The 27,820-nt window shown below is 36.5% G+C and overlaps 1 protein-coding gene across 1 annotated transcript in view; it reads right to left on the reverse strand.

Annotated features, from left to right (window-relative positions):
- Window positions 1-278: 278 nt before the first annotated feature.
- LOC144353151 (uncharacterized) overlaps window positions 279-27,820 on the reverse strand; it is a 32,689-nt gene continuing 5,147 nt past the window's right edge. Inside the window, exons 2-4 of the mRNA XM_085505535.1 lie at window positions 5,359-5,574; window positions 3,752-3,823; window positions 279-2,579 (exon numbers count right to left, since the gene is read on the reverse strand). Of these exons, the coding sequence (XP_085361661.1) occupies window positions 2,167-2,579; window positions 3,752-3,823; window positions 5,359-5,574 (701 nt within the window). The 3' untranslated portion in view covers window positions 279-2,166. The remainder of the gene's footprint in view (window positions 2,580-3,751; window positions 3,824-5,358; window positions 5,575-27,820) is intronic.

Here is a 27,820-nt window from a genome sequence, read left to right on the forward strand (position 1 = left end):
GATTAGAAACGAGGGTGGAAATGTGCCTGTCATTGGTAATTCAATGCTAAGACATGGGATTAGAAACGAGGGTGGGAATGTGCCTGTCGTTGGTAATTCAATGCTAACACATGGGCAAATTGACTTTCTTGTTCTTTTATATGAACTGGGTACAGCTTTTGCAGCCTGAGGTCATGCGGCGGAAGCACCTGAGCGTGCATCACTTTCATTTTTAGAAAGAGGCCAGGAAACAATTTCTTGAAGGGGGGGGGGGGGGGGTATATTGATGAGTCGCATAATTACTAGAGATTACAATAGGAATTTATTACAACACATTACACTTATTCATATAATTAATCCTATTAAAATATTCACCTTGATATTAAATCATCTCATTCACTAAAAAAAACTTTTTCCCAGTTGTACAGGATTTTACAAAACTGAGCAAATGCAGAATATATTTACTATAATATGCCTGTTTTACAATATATTTTTTCATAAAAGTAGAAAAAGTTAAAAAACATACAAATACTTAGGTGTAAAATATTAAACGCATTGTATTGGCTCATCAATACATAGAGGGCACTGTTTATTGACTTCAACACATCTTATGCATGAAGTACCTTATAAAATGGAAACAGAGGACGCTGTAATAGAAAAACCAACAACTTCAAATGTGATTAAAATATTTGTCTAATATTTCAGTTTCAAGCAAGTTCATTTAAAGGTCAGTTGTCACAGGAACTGTGTGTATTGTAGGTCAGATGTGGTGTTACAATTGTAGGTCAGATGTGGTGTTACAATTGTAGGTCAGATGTGGTGTTACAATTGTAGGTCAGATGTGGTGTTACAATTGTAAGTCAGATGTGGTGTTACAATTGTAAGTCAGATGTGGTGTTACAATTGTAGGTCAGATGTGGTGTTACAATTGTAGGTCAGATGTGGTGTTACAATTGTAGGTCAGATGTGGTGTTACAATTGTAAGTCAAAGTATTTTTTTTTAATAAATTTCACTTAATATGGAATTAAACAAATTATTTTACTTTCACAATATTACCAACTCTAACATCATTATATACTGTAAAATACTGTGAATGTAAAATATAGGGGAAAAGGTATATTCGCCACACCAGCAAAAAGAGTGAAATTAAATTCCGAGTGAAAATAAAGTATTTTAGCGTATACTACATGTATATGTAAATATCTATGGTTGGATACTTCAACACCATGAATTTCATTCTGTAGTTTTGAAAAGGAAATCATCAGGAAATCAAAATGCTTGGTTTGACATGAAAAGAAGAAAGACCAAAATAGATTGACATACAATATCAGCTCACTGTACTACTTAAAAAATTTCACAAAAACTTATTTAATAAAAGGATACAGAATATTTATAGGATTTGGTTCCATATTGTATAACATACAATATATTTTAGCTTAGTATTGATAAGTAACAAGCAATGTTGCTGTGTTTTTTCTGAGCAAATATTATTTCGGAGATGAATGGCAAACTTAAGACAATTATACTTGATGTAAACAATGTTGAATAAAAGAACAACACACCCAACAAGTGTAGGTATAGATGACAAATCTTTACATGAACTAGATAATAAATTCATTGTAAGCTATGTTGACCCTGTTAGATATTGACAAATGAAATTTAACTTTTTCACCACCAAACTTTCTCGCCCAAATTTGTCTGCACTTTTTTCTAATATTCTTCAATATTTCTGGAATGGAACCCTAATTTTGAAGCCAACTTTCACTCAAAAAATTTGGCTATTTTCGTCCAAAATTTGTGATGAAAAGAGGGAACTGGTGATGAAAAGGTTAAATTGAAACAAACATGTCACTACAACATCGATACATGACAATGTATACTTCATCTGAAAACAAAGTATCCATGGTATTATCTGGTGATTACAGTAGACATAATGTATTGTTTCCATGAGTGCAAATCTGGTGTGCATAATTGACATACAAAGCTACAAAATTGCTCGGAATATAGCAGTGTTACACACATAGATATATCCACATTTTGAGAGATTTAAGTACACAACATGGAACTAGCTTGGCAACCATAATGGCAACCAGGCATGACGATCAGCATGGAACTAGCTTGGCAACAAGAATTTACAGTAAAAGTCACCATACATATTTCATAGTACATGCACGATAATGATAAAATTACAAGGTATCAACTTTGTCTTTGATTTTTTGGGCAAACTGTACAAAATCCTGTTCAGTTAGTGGATCAGCTTCACCATATCTCTCAGCCAAAACCCCTGCCAAATATGGAGAGAGTTTCTTGACTTGTTCTCGTGTAACACCCAACCAAAATGGATACACAGGGATACCAAGCTGTAAGTAACTTCCCAATTCCTGTCTTGTCCAAAAACCACAAGACAGCACACTTTCACTAATAACAAAGACCAAAATTTTACTTTTTATTAAAATATTAGTGAGTTTAACTTCATCAGTCGGTAGTGAATTGCGGCAATCTATATAGACACTGCATCCGCTAGACTTCAACGCCATCGATAAAGGGTCCACAAACTTTTCTTTGTCTGATTCAGTGTATGTTAGAAACACGTCATAGTCTGTAAGAGTAAGATATGTCATTATAGCCTGTGACATCATATGTAGTAAACTCTATTAAAGACACCACTGTTCAAACAAATCAGAGAAATGACAGTATTTTTGGTAATCAAGCTAGGAATATTTACTACAAAGTCAACAATTGACATAACGAGCAGTTTATGTATTTTTAGATGGTCTTATAAATAAAATTATAGTCAGCTGTGAGACTTGCATACAACCAGTCTACACCCTCAATATAGACAGCTATGAGACTTGTATACAACCAGTCTACACCCTCAATATAGACAGCTGTGAGACTTGCATACAATCAGTCTACAGTCTCAATACAGACAGCTGTGAGACTTGCATACAACCAGTCTACACCCTCACTATAGACAGCTGTGAGACTTGCATACAACCAGTCTACACCCTCAATATAGACAGCTGTGAGACTTGAATACAACCAGTCTACACCCTCAATATAGACAGCTGTGAGACTTGCATACAACCAGTCTACACCCTCAATATAGACAGCTGTGAGACTTGAATACAACCAGTCTACACCCTCAATATAGACAGCTGTGAGACTTGCATACAACCAGTCTACACCCTCAATATAGACAGCTGTGAGACTTGAATACAACCAGTCTACACCCTCAATATAGACAGCTGTGAGACTTGCATACAACCAGTCTACACCCTCAATATAGACAGCTGTGAGACTTGAATACAACCAGTCTACACCCTCAATGTAGACAGCTGTGAGACTTGCATACAACCAGTCTACACCCTCAATATAGACAGCTGTGAGACTTGAATACAACCAGTCTACACCCTCAATATAGACAGCTGTGAGACTTGCATACAACCAGTCTACACCCTCAATATAGACAGCTGTGAGACTTGCATACAACCAGTCTACACCCTCAATATAGACAGCTGTGAGACTTGAATACAACCAGTCTACACCCTCAATATAGACAGCTGTGAGACTTGCATACAACCAGTCTACACCCTCAATACAGACAGCTGTGAGACTTGCATACACCCATCTAGTCTCAATATAGACAGCTGTGAGACTTGCATACAACCAGTCTACACCTCAAAATATACAGCTAAGACATTCATGGCCTTGATTGCATTGATGAGAATAGGTTGTGCATTGCTGTATACAGAATAACTATGCACTTGCCTGGAGATTCAGAAGGTCTTCGGGTGGGAGGTAAAGGCTGTGTCAACACAGAGTTTGCACTGCTGTCATCACCTAAAATTAAACAAAGAAATAGTTATTCTTCAGTAACAATTCAGTTTGAATATTTGACCTTCATTACTTTTAGTAAGGGAGTATTTCTGACAGTTCATACAGACTTTGAATTCAGTACAAAACAAGTCATTGAAAATGACACAGTCCCCGTTAAATTTTTGAAAGTTCTCTTTGTGCGTGCTAGTCATATTAAAGTGGAGGGGTTGTCGCAAGTGTGTCCTTGAAACTTGAGTCCCAACAGATTGTTTATTTACATCAAATTCGAACACGTGTTGCGTGACGACCCCTCCGGTTTAAGTCATAGCAAAGAAAAACAAGTGAAAGCATGTCCAAGTTATCACATTTTAAACTAGCAGCCTGTCGGCTGAGATAGCTCTGCTGTTATCAATGCACATTTCAATTAAAGAACAGAAGGTATCATCAGAAAATGAACAATATGTATAGTATTAAAGCTATCAGACTTGCTGTTTTCAACAAAAATTTGAAAATACAACTTTTTATCAAAAATATTCAGTAAAATTAGATAATTGAAGAACAAAATCATCACGAAATGAACAAATCTGAGACAGGTCTACCTGTAGTACCTATGTAGTATATATAATATCAAAGCAATTAATGACAAAAATATTCATGGAAATTAGAGAATTAAAATCAGCCATATTTGATCAAATTGAATTGACATGTACATGTATCCATTTATGAAATACTAAATATCAATGAAAATGATACATGGATGACACAGAAATAGTAATATGGCCAAAAATAGAAAACAGATGTCATTCGGGCATCTTTGATCTGATTGCAAGAAATTGTCATGGACATGTATCCTAACATGTATAATCTATGTACTAAGTTTGAAATAAAACTGACAAAGCATGTCCAAAATACAACATTTTCAAAAAACATGGCTGCCAGTCGGTCATTTTGAATCAAATCGCTAAACCACTGCATGTGCATATGTCCCACATAAAGTACTAGGCACATGCAAAGTATGAACGGAATTGGCCCAAAGGATTGTGAAATATGACTCCGGACTGGATTTAGGTATTAAGTGCGAAAACAGTACAGCGAAGCTATCGACCAACGTGCAGCAGAGGTTGTACTGTCTGAGTGCATACTTTGAGTTATCCTCATAATAACCTTATCATTATACATCTTTTCCTTCCAAGAATACATCATGCGAATGCTGAAATCAAAAACTTCTTTGTGCGGAGTCCGGTCAAACCCTAATGGCAGCCATGTTTGTTTTTATTATTAGAGGACGCTTACGTGCATAATCATTCCATATTTGGAATTCACATTTCCTTATATAGTTGGATGAAAATATACCGTAAAATACCGCAAAATTACGGCATGGCGTTACGATGACAGATGCATAATAATGTATCTTGAATTAGCCAATTACAGATTAGCTAAAATACATACTAGTTAAAAAGATATGTTTTACAGTATTCTACAACACACATCACCACAGTCAATGGTTTGCTGATACAATTCTCTGCTCGTAAATGGGTCATGTGACCCATCATACTTGCCTTTTAACGTACTCCAGTATTGCTGAAGTTCAGTTGCCAGGTCAACACGATCTGATTTAGTCAACAAATCCACTAAAAACTCCACATCATTTTTAGTCCATGGGCCATCACCCTTTAGACGAGGAAATAAATCGTTAGCATTTGTTATTGCTTCTAAAACATCATCAGGAAGAATGCGGTCTCCTTTACAAAGCCGCTTCATCTGTGTCAGATCACCTGAAACATGTAATTAATTAATCAAATTAACTTTCCATATTAGCTTTTAACGGATCAGCCTGTCTATAGAAGATAACACATCCACATCCGATGGTACAGAAATTATTACAACTTATTAAATATAAATGTATATGTTTCATAATAAAATGTTTGAACAATGCAGTGACAGCAATGTTCATCTATTCACTCCATATTTTGTTGGACATGTCAGTGTTCTGTATGTTCATCAGTTTTATTTCACTTTGCAACAAATATTCAGAGCTCAACAGGACAGACAACTGATGATCATTTATCAAGTACCAGATAAGTTATTATGGTCTTAGCTGCAATAAATATTGTCATGTAATGCTGTTTGAATTCTTTTTTGAGGGCATGCTAAAGACAACTAAACTAGGAAGGTACAGAGATGGATATTTTATTTAACACAAAATGTTCAAGTTGCAGTGGTAACATGAGTAATGTAGCCATTCAATAAAATCCAAATAAGGGACTAGAGGAAACAACTCAAGGGACTAATCCTGATGGAAAATGTTTAATATCAATCGTCAGTTGATGACACCTTAAGATGCTGAAAATTTAATCACAACCCAATAACAAATCTGCTTGATATGTTGGACTATTTGTAAGATTAAATTACAGGAGACATATCACTTGACATGTCAAAGGCTTCAAACAAAATGTTTGACATATTCATGTTTGACATATTCATGTTTGACATATTTGAATCAAACATTAAATATCTAACATGTATATCTGTATGATGCAGGGCATATTGAAAACTAAATTTATGAACAAAAAGTGTCTAAAATTTACTATGATTTTCGAACCTTTGAAATTTTAAAGTTTACCAACTGTTTACAGACTTTGTGCTTGGAAGGCTTGCACATCAGGCATTTTAGGAACATTAGTCATTTTTGAAACTTTTACATTTTTGTAATTTACGGGAGAAAACCTATGTATATAATGGAAGAAATGTAGCAAATCGTTTTCAAAACAGTAGATCATTTTACAGTCCTTGCTATATTGCTATGTTCATAGGGACTTTCCTCAGGAGTTTGCAAACTTCTCATATGAATCTTGCTTGTATTCGCTGTAACTGCTCGTGGCATTATGGATAACGAAATGCTGGCTGTAAAATGTTCTGGAATAAATAGATCAGCATCTCTAATTTATGTACTAATAACATTCATAAAATCAGGTCTGATCATTTTTAATATATGATCGCATGTTACAGCTACTAAATAGAAATCCTGTTCAATAAGATCAGGAACCAATTATAACTCGTGCTAAATTAGGCAGAGGGTTCAGCGAACCCGCCTATTCACATAGTTCATTCCCACCATAGACTCCGGTCAGTCAAAATGACTATTTTTTCCGCTGCGACGGGTTTTCCGAGCAAACAGAAAAATGATGAAAGTCTTTTCCCAGTCCGGGATGTAATACAATAATCACTCACCACCCTGGTTAAGGCCCAAAAAAAGGTGGTGTCTTACCTTGCCTGTGCTGTCCCTGGAGCAAGAAGCCAAAATGCTGCTACGATGACAGGGTTCGGTGTGCCAGAGAAAGCTAGACCCCAACCCAAATCTGGGGAGAGTATGCTTTCGAAGTAAAGACAGAAACAGTTATGCATGAGGGCATAGGCCACAAAGTGGGACCTGGGAGCTTCCAGGGGAGTGCTGACGGTAGAGAAATATGTCTGCATAACATTCTGAGACTGCCTTATTGCCTATGCGCAGGGACCCTTGTGGTCATTCGGGCTGGGTCAGCAAACCAAGACTGACCCGCTACGATGGGATCCAACCTAAAGAGACCTTCCTCAATGGATACGGTGTCTGTTAGGTGGTAGTTGATAACGACGTTCTACTTTCTTCAGAAGCCTGCCCTCCGTGTATGCTCGAGGGGGGCACCTGACGCTAGCACCAGTGAGTTGGCAATCGTACAGACCTTGTGCGCTCGTACTTGGTGTCTCTGCAAGCTCTGTGTCGAGGAAGTTAAAGTATTATAGAACTCTAATACAGACGCAGTAAACCACCTGGTTATGGAAATTGGGGAGGCCGGCCTATCCTGCCTGCCTTGGCCGTAACACAAAGACATGTGCCTGGCACCCCGTCCTGAACCTTTAGTACGGTTTGGTAGCAACTCCGTGCTCGAACCGGGCAGAGAAGCAATTCCTCCTGACCCTCCGGTCAGACAAAATTTGACAGCCGAGGGATAACAATCAGGTGAGGATCGTGTCCTGGGATTTGGTTCTAGGCGAGAAACCCGATTCGTGTCTTCCGCACAACTTGATTGTCCATAACGGCGGTACATCATCCGAGAAGGACAATGCCCCCAGCTCTGGTCGATGCCTACCTGATGCGAGGGCCAGTAGGAAGACTATTTTCCACGTTGAAAAATTTGAGTGGTACTTATCAGAGAGGCTCAAAGGGCGCTCTGCTTAGAGCAGACAACACAGCCAACAAGTCCGAGTTGGGCGGTTCCCTTGTATGGGTCTTGGCGTCTGGAAAGCAGTAAATAGTCTCCTAATAATAGGACAATCGGCTAGTCTTGTTCCCGTGCGTTCTCAATGGTGGGGGACAAGGCCGACCTGTAGCCAACGATCGCTGCGTGGGGCAAACCCACTTCGTCAAACAGGTGGACGAAGGAGCCTGCTACCTGGCCAATCTCTCTTCCGCTACACTAATCAGTATATGCTCGCAACCTAGAAATGTAGGCCGCGTTGGTAGAATCCCTGTTCGCCCTGGCCAGGACGTTGGCAGCCTGCTCAGATAAAGTGTTTATATTCTGAATATAACCACTGCACAGTCGACTCGAAACACAAGGAGACCCATGTGTTGTCATTACTTTTATTCATTTCTAAATATAAAGATCAAGCATAAAATAAAGACGACATGCATGAGGGAAGCGAATTACAGTAGTAAAAGGTGCCACCACGAAACCGACAAGTGGTTACGTAGTGGTGCCGGGTTTTAATTTCTTTGTTGTGGAAAAAAAAATATTACACACAAAGGGGAAAACGACACAAGGGTAAAGAAGACAAGATAAACTTATCCTACCAGTAAGAATGTCGAATGCCGCCCAGCGGCAACAACTCAAGCTAGAAACCCGGACAGGAAAAAGCAAAAAAGCCAGGCAGATCCGCTCAGAATCATTCCCGACAAGGCTGAGATGAAAGAAAGAGTGATTGTACAGCCGTCTATGGCACTGCCATATGGCCTCGGTCACATGGTTCGTGACGTAAGGGATAGAGAATCTTGGGGTCATGGGGCTTCCCCTGACCTAGATTCTATCTCTCCGTCATCGGCAGAATCGCTGATTAATGCCTACAGTTCAAAGAGTCTATGGTGGGTAATTGAACGTAGTGAATGGCTCTTTATACTAATTCTAATTGGTTGAGAAATGCCATCTTTCACCTTTCCCTTTCATGAGGTAACCAAACATGGATCCCCTACTCTGCCTACTGTGGAGGTAACCAAACATTACAGCCACAGATCCCCCACTCTGCCTACTGTGGAGGTAACCAAACATTACAGCCACAGATCCCCCACTCTGTCTTCTCTGGAGGTGACCAAACATTACAACCATGGATCTCCTCCTCTGTCGGGCTGATCTGCAGCAGCTCGGGACTCGGATATCATTGGCCAGTTTGAGAATACCTTATTTGCATATTAAAATTTGAAAAAAAAATTGTAGGGTTGTATGTTAAAGCCATGATAGGGAAAGTTGGGGGGAAAAAAAAGTTCCTAAAGGCTCCCTCACTACTAATCTGAACAATGACCCTATCACTCCAGCCCAAATGTAATTTAACATGCCCCTCCAAATAACTGCAATCACACAAAGAGGGTATAAACAATTGAAATGGGGGAGAGACACTAGGTGGGCACGTTTAGAAGCAATGGGTGAGGTGGTTTTTGTAGACGTCAGGTACACTATTTGTAGTACTCTTACTCTTACTGGTTATGTTTTTATTATAATTGACTTTGATTTAGATCATTTTAGTCACCTGTGTATGGCAGTAGCCATGCTTAACATTATTGTTTCGATAGTTTTGTTTTTGGTTCCAAATGCAGCTGGGACACCACCAGTTATAATCTGTTAATTAAAGTCACAGCTTTATACATACCCACTTCATTTATTTGTTTGGAATGGATTTTGTCAAATTCATCTTTTCATCTGGTTGAACAGGTTGAACGTGGTTGAACGAGTTTGGAATGGATTTTGTCAAATTCAACTTTTCATTTGGTTGAACAGGTTGAACATGGTTGAACGAGGTTGAACGAAGATGAATTGGATTTTGTCAAATTCATCTTTTCTTTTGCTTGAACAGGTTGAACGTGGTTGAACGAGTTTGAAATGGATTTTGTCAAATTCATCTTTTCATTTGGTTGAACAGGTTGAACGTGGTTGAACAAGGTTGAATGAGGTTGAACGAAGATGAATTGGATTTTGTCAAATTCATCTTTTCATTTGGTTGAACGTGGTTGAACGAGGTTGAATGAAGATGAATTAGATTTTGTCAAATTCATCTTTTCAACTGGTTGAACGTGGTTGAACGAGGTTGAATGAAGATGAATTAGATTTTGTCAAATTCATCTTTTCATTTGGTTGAACAGGTTGAACGTGGTTGAACAAGGTTGAACGAGTTTGGAATGGATTTTGTCAAATTCATCTTTTCATTTGGTTGAACAGGTTGAACGTGGTTGAACGAAGTTGAACGAAGATGAATTGGATTTTGTCAAATTCATCTTTTCATTTGGTTGAACAGGTTGAACGTGGTTGAACGAGTTTGAAATGGATTTTGTCAAATTCATCTTTTCATTTGGTTGAACAGGTTGAACGTGGTTGAGCGAGGTTGAACGAGTTTGGAATGGATTTTGTCAAATTCATCTTTTTATTTGGTTGAACAGGCTGAACATGGTTGAACAAGGTTGAACGAAGATGAATTGGATTTTGTCAAATTCATCTTTTCATCTGGTTGAACAGGTTGAACGTGGTTGAACAAGGTTGAACGAGGTTGAACAAGTTTGGAATGGATTTTGTCAAATTCATCTTTTCATTTGGTTGAACAGGTTGAACGTGGTTGAACAAGGTTGAACGAGGTTGAACAAGTTTGGAATGGATTTTGTCAAATTCATCTTTTCATTTGGTTGAACAGGTTGAACGTGGTTGAACAAGGTTGAACGAGGTTGAACAAGTTTGGAATGGATTTTGTCAAATTCATCTTTTCATTTGGTTGAACAGGTTGAACGTGGTTGAACAAGGTTGAACGAGGTTGAACAAGTTTGGAATGGATTTTGTCAAATTCATCTTTTCATTTGGTTGAACAGGTTGAACGTGGTTGAACAAGGTTGAACAAGGTTGAACGAGTTTGGAATGGATTTTGTCAAATTCATCTTTTCATTTGGTTGAACAGGTTGAACGTGGTTGAACAAGGTTGAACGAGGTTGAACAAGTTAGGAATGGATTTTGTCAAATTCATCTTTTCATCTGGTTGAACAGGTTGAACGTGGTTGAACAAGGTTGAACGAGGTTGAACAAGTTTGGAATGGATTTTGTCAAATTCATCTTTTCATTTGGTTGAACAGGTTGAACGTGGTTGAACAAGGTTGAACGAGGTTGAACAAGTTTGGAATGGATTTTGTCAAATTCATCTTTTCATTTGGTTGAACAGGTTGAACGTGGTTGAACAAGGTTGAACGAGGTTGAACAAGTTTGGAATGGATTTTGTCAAATTCATCTTTTCATTTGGTTGAACAGGTTGAACGTGGTTGAACAAGGTTGAACGAGGTTGAACAAGTTTGGAATGGATTTTGTCAAATTCATCTTTTCATTTGGTTGAACAGGTTGAACGTGGTTGAACAAGGTTGAACAAGGTTGAACGAGTTTGGAATGGATTTTGTCAAATTCATCTTTTCATTTGGTTGAACAGGTTGAACGTGGTTGAACAAGGTTGAACGAGTTTGGAATGGATTTTGTCAAATTCATCTTTTCATTTGGTTGAACAGGTTGAACGTGGTTGAACAAGGTTGAACGAGTTAGGAATGGATTTTGTCAAATTCATCTTTTCATTTGGTTGAACAGGTTGAACGTGGTTGAACAAGGTTGAACGAGTTAGGAATGGATTTTGTCAAATTCATCTTTTCATTTGGTTGAACAGATTGAAGATAGTGATCTGTACAACAAAAATAAAACAAAATATAGCTGCATAGCAGCGATGACGGGTTTCGAGCCTGCGTGGCTCATGGCAAATTGCACTTGCTCGATGTGATTATTTGACGAATGTTTCATGTCTAGAATGAAAGATAGCAGACAAACTACACAACATATGGATTTGATTTCACAGGAATATGATAAACTTAATGCAAGGACAAATAGTTCATGAGTTATAGAACTTTTTCTCTTTTACTAAATCCAAGATGGCTGCCAAAGGAAGCCATTTTTCGATAATCTACTTTAGTAACTTTGTAGAGCTATCAACAGAGATACTATATGCTAAATTGCTTTTCAAACAAGGAAGCAGTTTTTAACAAGATAATTTTTTGAGGTTTTTTGAATTTTTGTGATAAATTCAACATGGCCGCCAAAACCACTTGAATCATGGGAAATATTTTCATGAACACATAATCATCTCATTGAGCGGATGTTGTATGCCAAGTTTTGTTTAAATCTGGCAAATCGTTCATAAGTTATAGCGTACTTTCACTTTTTTACTAAATCCAAGATGGCTGCCAAAGGAAGCCATTTTTCGAAAATCGGCTTCAGTAACTTTGTAGAGCTATCAACAGAGATACTATATGCTAAATAGATTGTCAAACAAGCAAGCAGTTTTTAAGATAATAATTTCTTGAGGTTTTTGGCATTTTTGTGATAAATTGAAGATGGCCGCCAAAACCACTTGAGTCATGGGAAATATTTTTATGAACACATAATCATCTTATTGAGTGGATGTTGTATGCCAAGTTTTGTCGAAATCTGGAAAATTGTTCATAATTTATAGCGTAATTTCACTTTTCACTAAATCCAAGATGGCTGCCAAAGGAAGCCATTTTTCAAAAATCTGCTTCAGTACCTTTGTAGAGCTATCAACAGAGATACTATATGCTAAATTGATTGTCAACCAAGCAAGCAGTTTTTAAGAAGATAATTTTTTTGAGGTTTTTTGAATTTTTGTGATAAATTCAACATGGCCGCCAAAACCACTTGAATCATGGGAAATATTTCCATGAACACATAATCATCTCATTGAGCAGATGTTGTATGCCAAGTTTTGTTTAAATCTGGCAAATCGTTCATAAGTAATAGCGTGCTTTCACTTTTTACTAAATCCAAGATGGCTGCAAAAGGAAGCCATTTTTCGAAAATCTGCTTCAGTAACATTGTAGAGCTATCAACAGAGATACTATATGCTGAATTGCTTTTCAAACAAGAAAGCAGTTTTTAACAACATAATTTTTTGAGGTTTTTTGAATTTTTGTGATAAATTCAACATGGCCGCCAAAACCACTTGAATCATGGGAAATATTTCCATGAACACATAATCATCTCATTGAGCGGATGTTGTATGCCAAGTTTTGTTTAAATCTGGCAAATGTTCATAAGTTATAGTGTACTTTCACTTTTTACTAAATCCAAGATGTCTGCCAAAAGAAGCCATTTTTCGAAAATCTGCTACAGTAACTTTGTAGAGCTATCAACAGAGATACTATATGCTAAATTGATTGTCAAACAAACAAGCAGTTTTTAAGAAGATAATTTTTTGAGGTTTTTTGCAATTTTTTGATAAATTCAATATGGCCGCCAAAACCACTTGAATCATGGGAAATATTTTATGAACACATATTCATCTTATTGAAGGGATGTTGTATGCCAACTTTGGTTTAAATCTGGCAAATTGTTCATGAGTTATAGCGCACTTTCACTTTTTACTAAATCCAAGATGGCTGCCAAAGGAAGCCATTTTTCAAAAATCTGCTTCAGTCACTTTGTGAAGCTATCAACAGAGATACTATATGCCGAATTGTTTTTCAAACAAGCAAGCAGTTTTTAAGAAGATAATTTTTTGAATTTTTTGGCATTTTTGTGATAAATTCAACATGGCCGCCAAAACCACTTGAATCATGGGAAATATTTTCATGAGCACATAATCATCTTATTGAACGGATGTTGTATGCCAAGTTCTGTTTAAATCTGGCAAATTGTTCATAAGTTATAGCGTAATTTCACTTTTCACTAAATCCAAGATGGCTGCCAAAGAAAGCCATTTTTCAAAAATCTGCTTCAGTAACTTTGTACAGCTATAAACAGAGATACTATATGCCAAATTGATTGTCAAACAAACAAGCAGTTTTTAAGAAGATAATTTTTTGAGGTTTTTTGCAATTTTTTGATAAATTCAATATCGCCGCCAAAAGCACTTGAATCATGGGAAATATTTTTATGAACACATAATCACCTTATTGAAGGGATGTTGTATGCCAACTTTGGTTTAAATCTGGCAAATTGTTCATGAGTTATAGCGTACTTTCACTTTTTATTAAATCCAAGATGGCTGCCAAAGGAAGCCATTTTTCAAAAATCTGCTTCAGTCACTTTGTAGAGCTATGGCCATAGGTGCTGCAAAGCAAATGTATAATCACATGAATGAGCCATTTTTGAGAAGAAGATTTTAAAATTTTTTTGTCAATTTTCGGAAAATCCAATATGGCGGCCAAGGTCACATGACCGCTAAAGATTTTATTACTGATGTTTGCTAGACATGAGCCAATGATGCCACACAAAAAAACCGGAAGTTCCTAGACCCTCAGAAAGTGGTGCAATTGAACACTTCCGGTTTGGGTTCTACCTAAGATGGCGGCCAGGTCATGTGACCTACATGGCTGGTTTTTGGATATGCACCACAACTCATGGCCCTTTATAAACATGTAAAATAGCAAATGAATTGCAGCATTATTTTTCAAGTTACAGTGCTTTAAAAAACGGTGGAAAAATAATAAGAATAATAATAATAAATATAGCTGCAGAGCAGCTATTAACGGCTTTCAAGAAAAAGGAGCCATAACACCATTAAATTTGGGGAAAAAAAGATTGAAGATTTGATTTGTGCAATGTATATACGTGTAGGTTACACGAAGTTCTGGCCCAATGCCTTCATTGTAGCGCTATTTCCATGTCTCTAACTTCAATAGTGCTCGAGATATTATATGCATATTTAATGAGCTCTATGACCATATATAGTCAACGGATATGTTGGCCAATTCTCTTTTCTATTGCCTTCAATATAGTGTTTGTTCCATGTTTGTACATGGAATAGCGCTTGAGATATTAGAGACATGCATATTAAATGAGTTCTATGACCATATATGGTCAACGGATATGTTGGCCAATTTTCTTTCCCAGTGCCTTCAATATAGCATTGGTACCATGTTTACACTTGCAATGGTGCTTGAAATATTGGAGACATGCATATTTAATGTGTTCTATAACCATATATGGTCAACGAATATGTTGACAATTTCTCTTGTCCAAAGCCTTCAGTATACCGTTAGTTCCATGTTTGTACATGCAATGGTACATGAGATATTGGAGACATGCATATTTAATGAGTTATATGACCATATATAGTCATTGAACATGTTGACAATTTCTCTTGTCCAAAGCCTTCAATATAGCAATGGTTCCATGCCTGTATGTGCAATAGAGTCTGAGATATTATAGATATGCATATTTAATGAGGTATATGACCTTATATGGTCAACGAATATGGTGCCTCATTCTCTTGACCATTACCTTCAATATAGCGTAAGTTTCACGTTTGTACATGCAATAGTGCTTGAGATATAAGAGACATGCATATTTAATGAGTTCTATGACCATATATGGTCAACGAATATTTTGGCCAATTCTCTTGTCCATTGCCTTTAATATACCGTTAGTTTCACGTTTGTACATGCAATAGTGCTTGAGATATAAGAGACATGCATATTTAATGAGTTCTATGACCATATATGGTCAACGAATATTTTGGCCAATTCTCTTGTGCGTTGCCTTCAATATACCGTTAGTTCCATGTTTGTACATGCAATAGTTTTTGAGATACAAGAGACATGCATATTTAATGAGTTCCAAGATGGCGGACGAACCACGTGACTAATCGAAAATCTGTTTCAGTCACTTTATTTGGCATGACATGTACAAGGTATATACAAATTTTCAGGCAAAATGGTGCAGCCGTTTCAGAGAAGAAGTCGTTTGAAGTTGGCGGAAGAATAATAATAATAATAAATATAGCTGCAGAGCAGCTATTAACGGCTTTCAAGAAAAAAGGGCCATAACACCATTAAATTTGGAAAAAAAAGTTTGAAGATTTGATTTGTGCAATGTATATAAGTGTAGCTTACATGACGTTCTGGCCCAATGCCTTCATTATAGCGCTATTTCCATGTCTCTAACTTCAATACTGCTTGCAATATTAGAGACATGCATATTAAATGAGTTCTATGACCATATATGGTCAACGGATATGTTGGCCAATTTCCTTTCCCAGTGCCTTCAAAATAGCATTGGTACCATGTTTATATATGCATTAGTGCTTGAGATATTGGAGACATGCATATTTAATGAGTTATATGACCATATATGGTCATTGAAGATGTTGACAATTTCTCTTGTCCAAAGCCTTCAATATAGCAATGGTTCCATGTCTGTATGTGAAATAGTGCCTGAGATATTATAGGTATGCATATTTAATGAGGTATATGACCTTATATGGTCAACGGATATGTTGGCCAATTCTCTTTTCAATTGTCTTCAATATAGTGTTTGTTCCATGTTTGTACATGGAATAGCGCTTGAGATATTAGAGACATGCATATTAAATGAGTTCTATGACCATATATGGTCAACGAATATTTTGGCCAATTCTCTTGTCCGTTGCCTTCAATATACCATTAGTTCCATGTTTGTACATGCAATAGTTTTTGAGATACAAGAGACATGCATATTTAATGAGTTCCAAGATGGCGGCCGAACCACGTGACTAATCGAAAATCTGTTTCAGTCACTTTTAATGGCATGACATGTAGAAGGTATATACAAATTTTCAGGCAAAACGGTCCAGCCGTTTCAGAGAAGAAGTCGTTTGAACTTGGCGGAAGAATAATAATAATAATAATAATAATAATAATAATAATAATAATAATAATAATAATAAACATAACAAAAACAATAGGCTTTCAAGCCTGAAGGGACTTGAAAGCCTAATAAACATAACAAAAACAATAGGCTTTCAAGCCTGAAGGGACTTGAAAGCCTAAATATAGCTGCAGAGCAGCTATTAACGGCTTTCAAGAAAAAAGGGCCATAACACCATTAAATTTGGAAAAAAAAGTTTGAAGATTTGATTTGTGCAATGTATATAAGTGTAGGTTACTCGACGTTCTGGCCCAATGCCTTCATTATAGCGCTATTTCCATGTCTCTAACTTCAATACTGCTTGAAATATTAGAGACATGCATATTTAATGAGATCTATGACCATATATGGTCAACGGATATGTTGGCCAATTCTCTTTTCTATTTCCTTCAATATAATGTTTGTTCCATGTTTGTACATGGAATAGCGATTGAGATATTAGAGACATGCATATTAAATGAGTTCTATGACCATATATGGTCAACGGATATGTTGGCCAATTTTCTTTCCCAGTGCCTTCAAAATAGCATTGGTACCATGTTTATATATGCAATAGTGCTTGAGATATTGGAGACATGCATATTTAATGAGTTATATGACCATATATGGGCATTGAACATGTTGACAATTTCTCTTGTCCAAAGCCTTCAATATAGCAATGGTTCCATGTCTGTATGTGCAATAGTGCCTGATATATTATAGATATGCATATTTAATGAGCTCTATGACCATATATGGTCAACGGATATGTTGGCCAATTCTCTTTTCTATTGCCTTCAATATAGTGTTTGTTCCATGTTTGTACATGGAATAGCGCTTGAGATATTAGAGACATGCATATTAAATGAGTTCTATGACCATATATGGTCAACGGATATGTTGGCCAATTTTCTTTCCCAGTGCCTTCAATATAGCATTGGTACCATGTTTACACTTGCAATGGTGCTTGAAATATTGGAGACATGCATATTTAATGTGTTCTATAACCATATATGGTCAACGAATATGTTGACAATTTCTCTTGTCCAAAGCCTTCAGTATACCGTTAGTTCCATGTTTGTACATGCAATGGTACATGAGATATTGGAGACATGCATATTTAATGAGTTATATGACCATATATAGTCATTGAACATGTTGACAATTTCTCTTGTCCAAAGCCTTCAATATAGCAATGGTTCCATGCCTGTATGTGCAATAGAGCCTGAGATATTATAGATATGCATATTTAATGAGGTATATGACCTTATATGGTCAACGAATATGGTGCCTCATTCTCTTGACCATTACCTTCAATATAGCGTAAGTTTCACGTTTGTACATGCAATAGTGCTTGAGATATAAGAGACATGCACATTTAATGAGTTCTATGACCATATATGGTCAACGAATATTTTGGCCAATTCTCTTGTCCATTGCCTTTAATATACCGTTAGTTTCACGTTTGTACATGCAATAGTGCTTGAGATATAAGAGACATGCATATTTAATGAGTTCTATGACCATATATGGACAACGAATATTTTGGCCAATTCTCTTGTCCGTTGCCTTTAATATACCGTTAGTTTCACGTTTGTACATGCAATAGTGCTTGAGATATAAGAGACATGCATATTTAATGAGTTCTATGACCATATATGGACAACGAATATTTTGGCCAATTCTCTTGTCCGTTGCCTTTAATATACCGTTAGTTTCACGTTTGTACATGCAATAGTGCTTGAGATATAAGAGACATGCATATTTAATGAGTTCTATGACCATATATGGTCAATGAATATTTTGGCCAATTCTCTTGTCCGTTGCCTTTAATATACCGTTAGTTCCATGTTCGTACATGCAATAGTTTTTGAGTTACAAGAGACATGCATATTTAATGAGTTCCAACATGGCGGCCGAACCACGTGACTAATCGAAAATCTGCTTCAGTCACTTTTAATGGCATGACATGTAGAAGGTATATACAAATTTTCAGGCAAAATGGTGCAGCCGTTTCAGAGAAGAAGTCGTTTGAAGTTGGCGGAAGAATAATAATAATAATAATAATAAACATAACAAAAACAATAGGCTTTCAAGCCTGAAGGGACTTGAAAGCCTAATAATAATAATAATAATAATAAACATAACAAAAACAATAGGCTTTCAAGCCTGAAGGGACTTGAAAGCCTAATAAACATAACAAAAACAATAGGCTTTCAAGCCTGAAGGGACTTGAAAGCCTAAATATAGCTGCAGAGCAGCTATTAACGGCTTTCAAGAAAAAAGGGCCATAACACCATTAAATTTGGAAAAAAAAGTTTGAAGATTTGATTTGTGCAATGTATATAAGTGTAGGTTACTCGACGTTCTGGCCCAATGCCTTCATTATAGCGCTATTTCCATGTCTCTAACTTCAATACTGCTTGAAATATTAGAGACATGCATATTTAATGAGATCTATGACCATATATGGTCAACGGATATGTTGGCCAATTCTCTTTTCTATTTCCTTCAATATAATGTTTGTTCCATGTTTGTACATGGAATAGCGATTGAGATATTAGAGACATGCATATTAAATGAGTTCTATGACCATATATGGTCAACGGATATGTTGGCCAATTTTCTTTCCCAGTGCCTTCAAAATAGCATTGGTACCATGTTTATATATGCAATAGTGCTTGAGATATTGGAGACATGCATATTTAATGAGTTATATGACCATATATGGGCATTGAACATGTTGACAATTTCTCTTGTCCAAAGCCTTCAATATAGCAATGGTTCCATGTCTGTATGTGCAATAGTGCCTGATATATTATAGATATGCATATTTAATGAGCTCTATGACCATATATGGTCAACGGATATGTTGGCCAATTCTCTTTTCTATTGCCTTCAATATAGTGTTTGTTCCATGTTTGTACATGGAATAGCGCTTGAGATATTAGAGACATGCATATTAAATGAGTTCTATGACCATATATGGTCAACGGATATGTTGGCCAATTTTCTTTCCCAGTGCCTTCAATATAGCATTGGTACCATGTTTACACTTGCAATGGTGCTTGAAATATTGGAGACATGCATATTTAATGTGTTCTATAACCATATATGGTCAACGAATATGTTGACAATTTCTCTTGTCCAAAGCCTTCAGTATACCGTTAGTTCCATGTTTGTACATGCAATGGTACATGAGATATTGGAGACATGCATATTTAATGAGTTATATGACCATATATAGTCATTGAACATGTTGACAATTTCTCTTGTCCAAAGCCTTCAATATAGCAATGGTTCCATGCCTGTATGTGCAATAGAGCCTGAGATATTATAGATATGCATATTTAATGAGGTATATGACCTTATATGGTCAACGAATATGGTGCCTCATTCTCTTGACCATTACCTTCAATATAGCGTAAGTTTCACGTTTGTACATGCAATAGTGCTTGAGATATAAGAGACATGCACATTTAATGAGTTCTATGACCATATATGGTCAACGAATATTTTGGCCAATTCTCTTGTCCATTGCCTTTAATATACCGTTAGTTTCACGTTTGTACATGCAATAGTGCTTGAGATATAAGAGACATGCATATTTAATGAGTTCTATGACCATATATGGACAACGAATATTTTGGCCAATTCTCTTGTCCGTTGCCTTTAATATACCGTTAGTTTCACGTTTGTACATGCAATAGTGCTTGAGATATAAGAGACATGCATATTTAATGAGTTCTATGACCATATATGGACAACGAATATTTTGGCCAATTCTCTTGTCCGTTGCCTTTAATATACCGTTAGTTTCACGTTTGTACATGCAATAGTGCTTGAGATATAAGAGACATGCATATTTAATGAGTTCTATGACCATATATGGTCAATGAATATTTTGGCCAATTCTCTTGTCCGTTGCCTTTAATATACCGTTAGTTCCATGTTCGTACATGCAATAGTTTTTGAGTTACAAGAGACATGCATATTTAATGAGTTCCAACATGGCGGCCGAACCACGTGACTAATCGAAAATCTGCTTCAGTCACTTTTAATGGCATGACATGTAGAAGGTATATACAAATTTTCAGGCAAAATGGTGCAGCCGTTTCAGAGAAGAAGTCGTTTGAAGTTGGCGGAAGAATAATAATAATAATAATAATAAACATAACAAAAACAATAGGCTTTCAAGCCTGAAGGGACTTGAAAGCCTAATAAACATAGCAATTACAAAAGGGTTTCGCCCCATAGGGCTCGAAACCCTAATTAGGGTCAAATGGAAAAGCCTAAAATGTTTAAAAAATGGACAAAATTGACTTAACCCAAGTTTCTGTATGAAATGATTGGGCAGATAAATTAACCAATGTGACACATTAATTTCCTGAATGATATTTTTTCTATATGCATGAATGTTCTGTAATGCAAAATTCCATTGCTGAACTTTAATAGTGCACTTGTTCATCATGAAAATGGTTGAAAATATGAAGTAACACACACTGACATCACACATATACACTAGCAACAATGTCAAATATGTGACCCCTGACACACATTTTTAATTTGGACTATTCAGTAACAAATAATTAAGTGTTGATGGTCCAAACTTAAATGGCAAACATTCTTTCGTGCTTCTGCCATGAAGAACGATCTTCATTAAACTGAGTGATTTGTGTGTGTGCACATTTCAGTTTGATGTACATACTGAAATCAAACTATTTTTATTTCAACAATGTCTAACAAACAATTCATGCATGGACATGGTTCTTTTTTGCCATGACAAATATTAACTGGGAAACACACTTTATATGCTCCCAGTTGCCGCAGGTTTTTCATTGAACACAAGCATTAAGGTCATTGCTTTTGTGGCACCTGACACACAGACAATCATTATTTTTGGCAAGTGGTAAAAAACAGAAAGAAGTCAAAATGTAGTATGCTTGGTGAATACTTGATTGTAACTATACTGCCGTTAATTATAAAGCTTAACAATTAATGGCATAGCATATAGACCTGAAGGATGAAACGATGTATGACAACATTAAGTCAAGAAACAAGCAGCCTCTCAACTGTGATAGCTCTGCTGTTAGCAACACACATTTTAATTAAAGAATTGAAGATATCATCCAAAATGAACAAACATGACAGACGCCTGTAGTACCTATATGTATAATATCAAAGCAATCTGATTTGCGGTTTTCAACAAGAAAATATCACTTTTCAATAAAAATTACAAAAATATTCATCAAAATTAAAGAATCAAATATATCATCATTATATGTCAGCACTAGCACTTGCAATTTACACGTACACAAAACATTTAGGAGAGAAAACAGTGATATTCAATGTCCAGAACTTTCGCCTGGCACAAAACCATTTTTTTAAAAAAAAATATATCATCATGAAATAAACAAATCTAAGGTACATATCAGACTTTCAAGAAGAAGTCGAAAAAGTAAGTCCCTGGACCATTTTCTGCCTGGGGCTAAAAATACGCATTGCAGGGAAAGAATTAGTACTACACAAAATGTTATAATCTTAGTTTCAAATGGTACCGGTGTTTGCCCTAATGAAAGTGTTTGCCCTAATGAAAGTGTATCTCCAGTAGAAGTGCATATAAACTATTAATGTATAATGGATCATTTAAATATTTGTTTTTCTTTTGTTGTCATTGACGTAAGCACATGGGCTATTAATACGTAATACATAAATTGTAGTTCTAGATAGTGCAGCAGGCTTATGTAAGTCAATAGGCGAGTCAATGAGTTTAATCCAGATTTATATCTTTTATTTTAAGCTTTATCGTTATTGCCAATTTTTTTGATTTTCAACTTGTCATCAGAAATAGGCTAATAATAGATAATCAATATGCATTTTTTCAACTAATCATGTCTGTGGATTACCAAAAGGAATATTATACAAATTAAGCAATTATTATGCATAGATTTAGGTCTGTAAATTGTTTCAGGGTGCATATGTAAAAAGTTTCATTATAATGTGATGATTAATTCTAACTAAATTAGTGGAAAGCTGAAAAGTTAATTATTACACAAATTACCTAATTATTATGAATGTACATAAACCCAAAATTAACGGACACATTGTGTTAGAGTACATACATACTAAGATTCATTTAAATAAGATAAGTACTGGCACAGACTATCTAAGTACAAAGTTTTATTGAAACTGAGCAGGTCTGTGCATTGTTCTAGAGTAGATCTATAGACAAAGTTTCATTGAAATGAATGAATTAGTACTTGTGATATAAGTGAGAAAGCTGAAAATTGGTTAGTTATGCAAATTAGGTGATTAATATACACAAATTTTTAGCAAAAACTAATCAGGTATCTGTATAGTTTTAGATCATCTATGTAACAAGTTTCATTGAAAAGTAATGATTAGTACTTGAAATATCAAAAGCTAAAATTTATTATTTATTCAAATTAGGTTAATATCCATACATAATAATTACCTATCAGGTCTGTGCTTGTCCTATGACATCTATGTACTAAGTTTCATTGAAATGGAGTGATTAGTACTTGCGATATAAGTGAGAAAGCTAAAAATTGGCTAATTATGCAAATTAGGTTATTAATATGCACAAATCTTTATCTAAAACTAATCAGGTGTCTGCATAGTCATAGAGGATCTATGTGCCAAGTTTCATTGAAATGTGATGATTAATACTAGAGATATCAGTGGAAAAGCTGAAGATTAACTAACTATGCAAATTGGGTGATTAATAGGCACAAATATTTATCCCAAAACAATTAATCTCTGAATAGTCCTTGAGTATCTATATATCAAGTTTCATTGAAATGTAATGATTACTACTTTGAAATATCAAAAGCTAAAAATTAATTAATTATGTAAATTAGGTAATTAATATGTACTGATATTACCATAAAAACTATCAGGTCTGTGCAGTGTCATATGATATCTATGTACCAAGTTTCATTGAAATGTGATGATTAGTACTTGAGATATCAGTGGAAAACCCGAAAATTGACTAATCATTATGCAAATTAGGTAATTAGTATCCACGGATTATTACCAAAAACTAATCAAAACCTAGCATTAGTTCAGAGCATGTATGTACAAAGTTCCATCAAAATCCAATGAGTGGTTGTTTAGATATCAGTGGAACAATCATGGAACAGCTAAAAATCAGCTAATTATCATGCAAATTAGGTAATTAATATGCACGAATTTTTACCAAAAGCTAATCAAATCTGCGCATATGTTCAGAGCATCTATGTACCAAGTTTCATCAAAATCCAATGAGTGGTTGTTTAGATATCAGTGGAACAATCATGGAACAGCTAAAAATCAGCTAATTATCATGCAAATTAGGTAATTAATATGCACGGATTTTTACCAAAAACTAATCAAATCTGCGCATATGTTCAGAGCATCTATGTACCAAGTTTCATCAAAAACCGATGTATGGTTCTTGAGATAGCAGTGGAACAGTCGGACACACATACACTCATACACACATACACACACACACAGACACACTAACTGCAAAGACTCCCATTATGTGCTTCGCACATGGGAGTCAAAAATGAAACTATTTAACATTTACATAAAACCAATTTTGCTTTATGGCTCAGAATTATGGGCCCTAGACTTGCAGGACATTCAGGACAATGCTAAATGGGACAAAACATCAATTGAAAAAATCAATATTAAATTCTGCAAACAAATCTTACAAGTAAATAAAAAACCCTGTAACTTAGCATCAAGAGCAAAGGTGGGTTACTGCATTACTGCTCAGTGCAAAAGTTCAAGCTATTAATTACTGGTTGCATATAAAGGATCTCCCAGATGATAATCTTACAAAACAGGCATACCTAGAACAAGCACAACACAATGCTAAATGCAATACATACAACATTGAAAGACAATTCACTAAACTTCATAACAGAAAAAACACTCACTATAAAACAAAAAAAACAAATTAATATCATTTTTAAATACTTCCTTTGAAAATAAATATGCCAGTTTTTGGAAAGAAATGATTTCCAAAGAAAATAGCAAACTGAGAACATATGCTAAATTTAAAACAAAATACATCTTTGAGCCATATTTGAATGAACTTGAATGAATGTTGACAAAATTTAAAATTAGTAATCATAACCTAGGAAATGAAACTATGAAACCTATGAACAAAAGAATATGCAATAACTGTGACATAAATTCATTTGAAGATGAAGAACATTTTCTATTGAATTGCCCAAAATATGAACACATGCAGGAAAAACTTCATCAAAAAAAAATATGACACTACTTTCATCCAAAAATAACAATATACTGTTCACATATATACTCTCAAGCAAAGATACTGGCATAATTATAGAACTTGACAAATATATTTACACAACACAAAGCTTTATTTACTAGTTAAGTTCTTTTGTTTTTTTTTATAATATTTTTACATATATCCAGTTATTATTTTAAAACTCTGTTTTCTTATGAAAATCTTTTTACGCGGAGGCAATAAAGTTATTATTATTAGTAAGAAACGAGTTCTTGAAATGTTTCGTAATATTAAAATTTGCGACAGCTTTAATGTATTTCTGTCATCAGTCATATGTGACAATGATGGACGAATAATTACAAGTTAGTCAGTTGCCGATGTAGCTGTCCCTGCTACAACTAAAATGTTGCAATTGTAGTTCAATGCTACGATCAGGAAAATACAAACCAGCCGGTGCATGCTACGATCGACCGCCTTTATTATAGATTTCACACGTTATTCAGAGCTCACACCAATATCTTCTCAACTTGAATCCTATGCAGCCCTCAAAACAGTACAAAAAGTCGCCAAGAGCAAAGTTTAGCTCGATACATTGCGCTCAAAACAACTGCGCGATGAATCGAACGAGGTCAACAAGCAACTTCTCAGAGAATAAGATTAAAAGACCATTGACCCGGTTGGCCGTAGATGGCGCAGCTCATTAACATTTACCAATCACGATCTATTCCCGAGCCGCTGCAGATCAACAGACTCTGTCTACTGTGGAGGTAACCAAACATTACAGCCATGGATCCCCCACTCTGCCTACTGTGGAGATAACCAAACATTACAGCCACTGATCCCCCACTCTGCCTACTGTGGAGGTAACCAAACATTACAACCATGGATTCCCTACTCTGTCTACTGTGGAGGTAACCAAACATTACAGCCACTGATCCCCCACTCTGCCTACTGTGGAGATAACCAAACATTACAGCCACTGATCCCCCACTCTGCCTACTGTGGAGGTAACCAAACATTACAGCCACTGATCCCCCACGCTGCCTACTGTGGAGGTAACCAAACATTACAGCCATGGATCCCCTACTCTGCCTACTGTGGAGATAACCAAACATTACAGCCACTGATCCCCCACTCTGCCTACTGTGGAGGTAACCAAACATTACAGCCACTGATCCCCCACTCTGCCTACTGTGGAGATAACCAAACATTACAGCCACTGATCCCCCACTCTGCCTACTGTGGAGGTAACCAAACATTACAGCCACTGATCCCCCACGCTGCCTACTGTGGAGGTAACCAAACATTACAACCATGGATTCCCTACTCTGTCTACTGTGGAGGTAACCAAACATTACAGCCATGGATCCCCCACTCTGCCTACTGTGGAGATAACCAAACATTACAGCCACTGATCCCCCACTCTGCCTACTGTGGAGGTAACCAAACATTACAACCATGGATTCCCTACTCTGTCTACTGTGGAGGTAACCAAACATTACAGCCACTGATCCCCCACTCTGCCTACTGTGGAGATAACCAAACATTACAGCCACTGATCCCCCACTCTGCCTACTGTGGAGGTAACCAAACATTACAGCCACTGATCCCCCACGCTGCCTACTGTGGAGGTAACCAAACATTACAGCCATGGATCCCCTACTCTGTCTACTGTGGAGGTAACCAAACATTACAACCATGGATCCCCTACTCTGTCTACTGTGGAGGTAACCAAACATTACAACCATGGATCCCCTACTCTGTCTACTGTGGAGGTAACCAAACATTACAACCATGGATTCCCTACTCTGTCTACTGTGGAGGTAACCAAACATTACAACCATGGATCCCCTACTCTGCCTACTGTGGGGTAACTAAACATTACAACCATGGATTCCCTACTCTGTCTACTGTGGAGGTAACCAAACATTACAACCATGGATTCCCTACTCTGTCTACTGTGGAGGTAACCAAACATTACAGCCATGAATCCCCTACTCTTCCTACTGTGGGGTAACTAAACATTACAACCATGGATTCCCTACTCTGTCTACTGTGGAGGTAACCAAACATTACAACCATGGATTCCCTACTCTGTCTTCTCTGGAGGTAACCAAACATTACAACCATGGATTCCCTACTCTGTCTACTGTGGAGGTAACCAAACATTACAACCATGGATTCCCTACTCTGTCTACTGTGGAGGTAACCAAACATTACAGCCATGGATCCCCCACTCTGCCTACTGTGGAGATAACCAAACATTACAGCCACTGATCCCCCACTCTGCCTACTGTGGAGGTAACCAAACATTACAGCCACTGATCCCCCACGCTGCCTACTGTGGAGGTAACCAAACATTACAGCCATGGATCCCCTACTCTGTCTACTGTGGAGGTAACCAAACATTACAACCATGGATCCCCTACTCTGTCTACTGTGGAGGTAACCAAACATTACAACCATGGATCCCCTACTCTGTCTACTGTGGAGGTAACCAAACATTACAACCATGGATTCCCTACTCTGTCTACTGTGGAGGTAACCAAACATTACAACCATGGATCCCCTACTCTGCCTACTGTGGGGTAACTAAACATTACAACCATGGATTCCCTACTCTGTCTACTGTGGAGGTAACCAAACATTACAACCATGGATTCCCTACTCTTCCTACTGTGGGGTAACTAAACATTACAACCATGGATTCCCTACTCTGTCTACTGTGGAGGTAACCAAACATTACAACCATGGATTCCCTACTCTGTCTACTGTGGAGGTAACTAAACATTACAACCACAGATCCCCTAC

This window comes from Saccoglossus kowalevskii, chromosome 11 (genome assembly GCF_978046115.1).
Source record: "Saccoglossus kowalevskii chromosome 11, keSacKowa6.1, whole genome shotgun sequence".
Lineage (NCBI taxonomy): Eukaryota > Metazoa > Hemichordata > Enteropneusta > Harrimaniidae > Saccoglossus > Saccoglossus kowalevskii.